The following is a 9,410-nucleotide window of genomic DNA, read 5'->3' on the forward strand; positions in this document are numbered from 1 at the left end:
ACATAGATGCAATTATCAAACATCAAGTCAGTGGTAGGAAATAAAAATCAGGTGGTCATGAGGAAGGAAGAGGTGATGGATTGGTAAATGTGGGAGATTAATGATCATGCAGCCTTAAAAGGAGAAGGACTCAAAAAAACAAAAAAAAACAAACAACCTCTGCCTCCACAATTCAGCTTCTTTCAACAAATTACAAAAACTACGCTGTAAAAATAACTTGAAATATTTTATATCAGCGCAATGTTTCAAAAACAGTGAAAATCAAACTGGATTGTAACACCTCAAAAAAAGCACAATTGTTGTCTTGAAACTGTAGGATATGCACCACAAAAATCACCAGAAGTTCAAATCCATTCTCTTGCTCTTATACAATTCAGGGTGGGTCACGGGTGATACCCACTTGACTCAGCTTGACTCCACTCAATTTTTAGAATTTTTGGTTTGGTGGTAGTACCTGCTCAGTCGGGGTCGGTGTGGTGTCAACAGACTGCATGCAAATAATTAGCCAGCGAGTGATGACTCCATGGTCCATCTATGAGGTGCAGATGATTACCATCAGTTAAGCAGCACCATCACTGAGATGTCCTCTTGTTCTTGAGTTGCGTTGCATAAAAATAATGTCACAGGTCTTTTGGCCTGCGTTGCTTCAATGATCCAACCCACATTGAGGTGGCACTCAAACTTAATTGAAAATGACTGAAACTGAGTCGAGTTGAGTCGAGTAGGTGGCAATGGAAAAGCAGCAATAGCGTGAGAGCCAGGGTACACCCTGGACTGCCTCAAATCTGTTGGAGTGCTAAAACAAAAATTTATTTTAAATTATTTTCTAAGAAAATAAAAAACAAAAACAACCAAAATCTGCCCACAATAAAAACATAAAAACCCACATGTTCTAGTATTATTATTTTTATATTAATTATGCTTTTAATTTTTAGTATTGTTACAGTGCTGTGACAAGTTGTGAGGTGTCAGTGAGGTAGGGGATGAGGGGAAGATCATCAGTCAGAGGTAAACACAGTTAAATCAGGTCCATCCGGTAGCCCCCCTCTCTCAGCTGTTGGCTTGTTTGTGTATCAGAGGACTAACAAAGTTTCAGAGGTCGAGTTTTCTCCAGTTAGAGTCAGAATACAGAAACACGCTGTGTCTCTCAGTGCAGGTTGGCCTGGAGCTTTATTAATAAAGCTTCATTCAAAATTCATGAGGAGTTTCATGGGACTCGTTAGTCTGCGGCTAACAGATGCTAATGAATGCTAACAGAAGACTGCAGGGACGGTTTATATGTACATTGGCAAGAAATCAGATTTACATAAGATCTTAAAAGCCGATCTGAGTGAAAGTTTGATATACACATCTTTATTTAAACCAGAAAGACTCTCCAAACTGAACTGCAAACAACAAGTCCAGTTTGTGTCTTCAGAGAGACATCTGGGTTTGTTCTCCACTCCACAGATCTTGACGCGCTGCTTATGAGCTTTCAGTCACCAGAATTTAGCAGAGGGCAGCAGAGAGGGTTTGTCCTTGCGCCCAGGGTTAAAGATGTCTCTCACCTCCGTTTCCAGACGAATGCCAGGAACCTTAAAGATGGACACAGCTGACAAAGAAAGAAAGAGAAAAAAAAATGAATTTAAGCCTTAAACAGCTTTTTGTTAAAAAAGGATTTATGATCATACATCTATAATGTATCTATGTTGGATGTTCAAATAAGTGCTGCTAGATGAGTGCTGAATTAACAGAAAATATGTTCTTTAAAGTTTAGCTGCAATATGGTAACATGTAAGTGAGTTCTTACTGTCTCTGAGGTGCATGATGGGAGGAGGCAGTGTGCTGAAGTACAGGTGCTGCATGGCGTCCGGAGCTGAGATCCTGTCTGTAGGGACCACCTTTAGCATCTCCTGGGCCAGGTCCTCGGTCTTATATGGCAGCTGCTCCAACCTGATCCAGATCAACACAGGCAGATGGAGGACTACAGAGTCAAGTGATCTAACCTGATGTACATGTGGACTGTTGGACTGTCTACAGTTAGCACAGATGAAGGACTGTCATGTGACTAATGTTTGCATTAGTTAGTGTGTTAGCAGGTTAGCATGTGTGTGCCCATATACAAGTTACCTTTTCCAAACGGTCCTAAGCTGCTTTGGTTCTGAGTAAAGAAACCGCTCTATGGAAAATAAAAACACACAATTAGCAAATGTTAACATGGATCTAAAAAATTTTCCATGACTTGCACTTTAGCTGGTTTTTAGCCTACGTTTATTATTTTTGGGGGAATGAAACAGCTGCAGTCTGTCATTGATGCCCTAATATATGTCAACAGATCACTGAAACCTCTCAGGCAGCTTTTTAAACTGTCTTCTTTTCAGGTTTCTGAAGGATTTGTGGAGGTTTGTTCTGGGATGACATGAGAACTAAATGGTGTCAGACTGAATCTAAAAGTGTGTGTTATCACTGTGAACAGCTCAGGTCTCATCACTCTAAAGGTGGTGTGTGAATTCCTGGGGGAGCCTGATCTTTAATGTTACAGCTCTGTGTGGGTTGGCCTGAAGTTACAGTTTACTGTAAAAAATGACTTTATCCAGTGATTCATGAGCAGCTCAACCACTGATCTCACTCTGTGGTTAATTTCTTCTCATCTTCTCACACCCACATGATGTATCAGCAGTGTTGGGGAGTAACGGAATACATGTACCGCCGTTACGTATTTAAAATACAAAATATGAGTAACTGTATTCTGTTACAGTTACCGTTTAAAAAGGTGGTATTTAGAATACAGTTACTTTGTTGAAATAAATGGATTACACGGCGGTACTTCCCTGTTTCATATTGTGGCGGGTCAGGCCTGTTTGGGTTTTGTTTGACAGCTACGTTCTGTTGTTCCAGGTGGCAGCGTAACGGTTGCCATGGTTACAGGGTGACGCTCTCTCTCTGCGTGTTTCCTGGGTGAGAGAGGCCTTTTTGTTGTTGTTGTGCTAAGCTAATAGGCAGAATGCTACCGGTATAGCTCTAAAGAATGTAGCATCATAGGCAGTGTAGTCCGTGCTGCAGGGAGAATGGACTGCCATACACGTTATGTGTCTGTGAGCGAGGGAGGAAGAAAAAGGAAAAGTACGAGCTGTCATCGAGCAAAAACGGGAGCTGGAAGCATGTAAATATAATAATAACCACTGCAGCCAAGAAGAGTGCCTGACGAGCCCAGTTGTAAGTAAGCTATTAAGACTTGACTGTACACAGTGTTCGTGTTTTCCTCCAAAAACAATACGTTCCGTTGGAGCAGCCTTTCAACGCCTCTCTCTGTCTCTCGCTAGCAAAGTTGACCCAGACAACAAAGTAAAGCTAGTTTTCAGCTACGAGCCCGACACAGAACCCACCGTATTAGCCAGAGGTCCCTTTACTACGGTTCGGAGCCGCGGACCTTCAGTAACAGTAATAAATCACAGCAATAGTACATTCACGTAGTTGTAAACAGCATGATAATATATTAAGTAATCCAAAGTATTCAGAATACGTTACTCTCATTGAGTAATGTAACGGAATACGTTACAGAATACATTTTGGGGCATGTATTCTGTATTCTGTAATGGAATACATTTTAAAAGTAACCTTCCCAACACTGTGTATCAGAGACCCTGTCAGACTTGCAGAGCAGAGTCCGCCTCAAAGTCTGAGAAATCATCTCATTTTAATCTGAGTAAAACTATTAAAACAGGAAACGTGGAGACATGTTGCCTCCCGGTGGAAACTTTGAGTCACTGCACAGTAATGACCCTTAATGAACCACAGAACAACTGTGAATGTTTACAAAACAAATTCATGCCAACTTCACAAAAACATCATTGATTTAATCAGCCTGTTTATATAGGACTAAAAAATGTATTTAAATATTAAAACTGTGAAATAACAACAAAAACAAAAACACTAAATAGAGAGTTGCATGTGTCAGAGGCGTTATCTAAACGTACCTGGTCTGTAATTGGGTAGAAGGCTGACACCAGGCCAGCTGTCCTCAGAGGAGAGGCCCAGGACCTGCAGGGTTACATCATCTTAATAGTATTAGTACTTAGTGTGAGTATTATTACAGTGTAATTTCACAAAGTAGTATTATTTCGTGGACCAGTGATATAAACAGTGTTACTGACCTCCCAGATCTTCTGCAGCTGCTCAAACTCATCAGAGACTCCTGGGAATGCTGGCGCCCCCTGCAGCATCTCTATGAAAATGCACCCAGCCCCCCTAATTCAAAAACAGCAAACTTTATTCACACAGTCATAGCCGTCAGCTGAATTTGAATAATCGGTACTGACCACATGTCCAGAGCTGTGGAGTAGTCTGTGGATCCCAGCAGGACATCAGGGGGGCGGTACCACAGCGTCACCACCTCCGAAGAGAAGGTCTGACTGGGAATGGATTTGGACCGAGCCAGACCTGCACCAGAACCAGAAAACATTTGAAAAAAACATTTTAATTTTGTATTTTTTTTAAACTTTAAACTATTTAAATTGTCTGCTTTAAAAAAAATCACTTGTCTTTAAGTATTTCAAACATTTCCAGGAAGGACTTTTAGATATACATACTTAAAAAATATTTTGGTTAGCACTTAACTTTAATTTTATTTTATTTTGCCTTATAGTTTTAAAAATGTAAAAAAAAATGTAATGTGTATATACATATATATATATATATATATATATATATATATATATATATATTAGGGGTGCAACAATACACAAAATTCACGGTTCGGTTCAATACTTTGGTGTCACGGTTCGATATTTTTCCCATACAAAAAATGTTCATGCCTTTTTAATTTGTCATTTATTAAAATTATAAATATATATTTTAACTCAAAAGTACAGTTTTTAAATTTAATGTTGCTGAAACAACAAAATAATTAAAAAAACCAAATCTATCTGATCGAGAAATCACTCATCTTTGGAAAAGAGAGTTTATTACAGAGAAATGGCTCTTTCCAAAATAAAGCTATACTATACGCTTTGTTTCCAACTAGGTTATTTTACAAATCTGTTGTTCCTACAGGTCCTTGCTGACTAAATCTTTGCATATTTCCACTTCTGCCCTGCAGCATTGAGCTGGTTCTCACCGAAGTCGGCCAGTTTGAGTTCTCCGAGGTAGCTGATGAGCAGGTTTTGGGGCTTAAGGTCTCGGTGGAGGATCCTGCGGCTGTGGATGTAGCAGAGACCTCGCAGCAGCTGGAACATGAAGATCTGAAACACACAGTGTTGAGCCATGTTAAACATTTCATGGCGTGCTGCTCACAGCTGGAATGACACAGTAGCACCCCCGGCTGTCTGCTGCTGAGCGCAGCGACGTACCCGCACGTTGTGATAGCGTAGACCTCCAGGGTGCTGGATCATGTACTGGGCCAGATCTGTCTGCTGCAGAGACAATCTCTGGTGTTAAACTTCATTTTGATGGTAAGAAAGACCACAGAAAATTTGAAGCTTTTCTTTTATTCAGATACTCATGTTCATCATGTTAATATCATAAAAGGTTTGTTGTAAGACTGTTGTAAGAAATTTTACATAAAACATAATTTATGTTCAAACCTTATACCATAAATGTTCTACACAAATCAGAGATGGTGATCTGAGATGGAATGACCCTCATATTAACAAATAAATAGATCAGAATGAAAACAAAAAAAACAATATATACATTAAAATAAAATTGTAAAACTTTATAAACATTTAAAAGAAAAAAATATAAAATGTGTGAGTGCTAAAAATTGTAGCCTTAAAATTTTGTTCTGACTTTGGTTGAAGTGTGTGTGTATGTGTGTGTTGGTGAGTGCTCAGTAGCACCTCCTTCAGGTCACACTGAGCACTGAACAGCAGATTTCTCACCAGGTACTCAAAGACGAAAGTGAGTGTCTCTCTGGTGTGGATGATGTCGTGCAGGAGGACAATGTTGGCATGTTTCAGACGTTTGAGCAAAGAGGCTGCACACACACACACACACACACACACACACGTTTATGCACATGTTGCTGAAACTATTAAAAACTTAACCAGTGATCTGATTGGTCACCTTCTCTAATGGCATTGAACGGGACGCCTTCCTCCGTCTTCATACGAATCACCTTCAGGGCAACCAGCTGCCCGTTTATCCTCCACAGAAGAAGAAATGTTTACAGTAAACACTTTATCACTGATCGATCATTGCTAAAATACGAGGAAGATTTTATGGGGCAGGGATAGTTCAGGTCATCCACTGAATGAGGTGCCCCTGAGCAAGGTACCGTCCCTACACACTGCTCCCCGGGCGCCCAGTGGCTGCCCATTGCTTCACTGAGTGAATGGGTTACATGCAGAAAGGAATTTCCCCGAGACGATCAATAAAGTATACATTTCTATTATAATGTCCAGTATGTCCAGTAAATTAATGTAAATATTACAAATTTTAAACTAATAACATGTCAGATAAACTGCTGAAGTTAAAAATTAAACATTCTTTTTAAAATGTGCAATGTGCAGCATAACAGAAATGGCCAATTAATATATATTAATGCATAATATATATAATAACAAATATTTATATACTTATAAACTCATTTGATTGAAAAAAAAAATGTAATTAATAAAACATTTACGAATTTTTCCAAAATGTTAAGTATCTGTTAAAAAAATAAACATTAACAATAACTTTAGTAATCCTAGCAAAACATCTGTCAAATATCTAACAATAAAAAAGTAAATGGACTGATTCTTATATAGCACTTTTCTACTCTCCTGGAGTACTCAAAGCGCTCTATACAACATGTCACATTCATCCCATACACACCCATTCACACTATTATCTATACAGTGAGTGCTTTCTAACTATCATTCATATGCATTCATACTCCGATGGATGCATTGGAGAGCAAGTCAGGGTTAGTATCTTGCCCAAGGATATTTGGCATGCAAACTGGGGGAGCCAGGGATCAAACCACCAACCTTCCAATCAGCAGCTGACCTGCTCTAGCTCCTGAGCTACAGCCACCCCGCAATGGATTGATTCGTATATAGTGCTTTTCTACTCTCCCGGAGTACTCAAAGCGCTGTATACTAATCAACATTCACACTCATTGTAAAAAACTTGTTAAAAATTAAACACAGGGAGATGTTTTCTTGTTTTTTGCACATTGTGACCAACATTCAGACTCAATGTGATTAAAACTTAAGCCACAATCTCATTGGCTGTTTGTGTTTGACTTGTATCGCGGTGAGCTCTGACCTGCTGATGCCTTTGTAGACCGAGGCAAAGGTTCCTTCACCCAGTTTCTCCAGACTCAGGTACGAGTGTGCTGCCCCAAACTCCAGACCTGCTTTCTGATCACAGCACACACACTAAATGTCATACAAGCATCACACCGCCTTACATGTTTCCTCAAACATCATGCCATACGCGCCCTGACCCAGGTAAGAGGCTCCCGGCTGCCCTCCCCTCTCAGTGGGTCGCTGTTGCTGCGCCCACGCTGGACTTTCAGCCGACGGGCCTGCAGAGTGTGGAACCAGTGAGACTGAGAGCCAGAGGAGGATGAGTCCGAATCCAGCTAAGACACACAGACGAGACCACATCAGGTACACATAAGGGATTGTTAATACTACCTTTAAAGCTCAAAAGATCATTTGAAACCTCAATACCAGCTTAAGAAAATCCTCAACCAATCAATACTACCTAAAATTGTCTTATCACCACCTGTGGTGACTCATATATACCACTTAACACTTCTACTGTGTCCTGGATTGCTGACTGTCTGTCAGAGAGGCCTCAGGTGGTCTGAGGTGGTGGTTGGTAATACTGGATCAGATTTCCTGTACAACAGTGAAACCAGCAGAAGTTATCTGGGACGGCTGGGTGTTTTAAGGGTGGGCAGGAGTCGGACTACAAAGAGCTAGTGAGGAATTTTGTGGAGCGGCCGGGAAGAAATCACCTCCTTCTAAATGTCAGCAAGACAAACAAGACAGTGGTTGACTTCCAGAGGAGAAAAACTGTGACCAAAATCAATATCATGGGTGAGGAGGTGGAAACAGTAGACAGCTGCAGGTAGTTGGATGTTCACCTGAATGACAAACTAGACTGGAGGACCAACAGTGATGCCGTTTACAAGAAGGGACTGAGCAAGCTCTACCTTCTAAAGAAGCTCAGGTCCTTTAATGTGAGCAGCAAGATGTTGGCGATCTTCTACTAGTCTGTGAGAGTTAGTGCCATCCGTGCCAGAGAAACCTGCAGGATCAACAAACTGATCCTTAAGGCTGCAAGCACCATTGGTCAGAATTTGGAGACATTTGAGTCAGTGAAGGTTAGAGGTCATTGAACAAGCTGCTCTCAATCATGGACAACCATCACACCTACTCCACACTTCTGAGCTCATTCTCCTTCAGACTGATTCAATCTCGCTTCAGGAAATCATTCTTGCTGTTTTCTATAAAGCTGCACAATGATTCTTCATTCTGTCACAGGTGAACAAACCTGTCTACCATTAGATCATAAACATACTTTGTATTAAACCTTCATGCAGCTGTTTTTCTTATATATTTATTAATGCAATTTGTTCTTCTCTCTTGACCAACGTCAGTCTTCATTTTTACATTACTTTATTTTTCATCACTGTTGGAAGTTTATAAATTCCTGCACTCTCTCACAGCATAAGATCGTCACCTGTGACCCTTTTATTTAGCTGTGTTATTTGTTGTGTACTGTAGACTGTACTATTGTTACCCTTTATCATTTTGCTGTAAAACAAAAAGTTCCCCTGTGGGATCAATACAGTTAAGAAAAAAAGAAATAAAGGATGGTAAATAAAAAATGCAATAAAACCTTATATGGCAGCCTCGCCTCTGTCAGTCTGCCCCAGGGCAGCTGTGGCTACAACTGTAGCTTGCCTCCACCAGTGAGAGTGAATGAATAGTGGAATTGTAAAGCGCTTTGAGGGCCCCGAAAAGCACTATATAAATGCAATCCATTATTATCATTATAATGTATATATATTTATTTTTTTTTAATTAATGTGTTGCATGGACGTAACGTCATATTTTAAATCGAGACAGCATACCCACTGTAAAAAGTTACGACATGCTATAACAGATTTTACATGTCAAATAGATCACAACAAAAGGATTACTCTGTAAAAAAAATAATAAATAAAAATGATAAATAAAATGAAATAATTGCACTTTTTACAGCAGCTGATGTTTTACCTCAGCAGACGGAAGTGAAGCTGAACTTTTCCTGAAGTTCAACTCCTCCATCTTCACCTCTTCCTCCTCTTCTTCATCTTCGTCATAACCTTTCTCCTCACCATCCTCCTCTTCCTCGGCACAGCAACAGCACCTTCTCACCCACTGCCCGGCCTCCCTCGCCCGCCGGGACAGCTCCTCCATCTTTTCACCTTCTTCTTCCTCTTTTCCGTC

The 9,410-nt window shown here is 40.2% G+C and overlaps 1 protein-coding gene across 1 annotated transcript; it reads right to left on the reverse strand.

The window, feature by feature from the left end:
- Nucleotides 1–378: 378 nt before the first annotated feature.
- cdk15 (cyclin-dependent kinase 15) lies at nt 379–9,410 on the reverse strand. Its single transcript, XM_087836017.1, has 13 exons — nt 9,198–9,410; nt 7,412–7,549; nt 7,231–7,325; nt 6,043–6,122; nt 5,859–5,953; nt 5,328–5,390; nt 5,096–5,219; nt 4,299–4,419; nt 4,134–4,227; nt 3,957–4,020; nt 2,110–2,158; nt 1,790–1,932; nt 379–1,591 (listed from the first exon to the last, which is right to left on the reverse strand). The coding sequence occupies exons 1-13, from the start codon at nt 9,378–9,380 to the stop codon at nt 1,479–1,481; spliced, it is 1,362 nt and encodes a 453-aa protein (XP_087692143.1). The 5' UTR covers nt 9,381–9,410; the 3' UTR covers nt 379–1,478.

This window comes from Neolamprologus brichardi, chromosome 23, assembly GCF_056152115.1.
Source record: "Neolamprologus brichardi isolate AB-2024 chromosome 23, ASM5615211v1, whole genome shotgun sequence".
NCBI lineage: Eukaryota > Metazoa > Chordata > Actinopteri > Cichliformes > Cichlidae > Neolamprologus > Neolamprologus brichardi.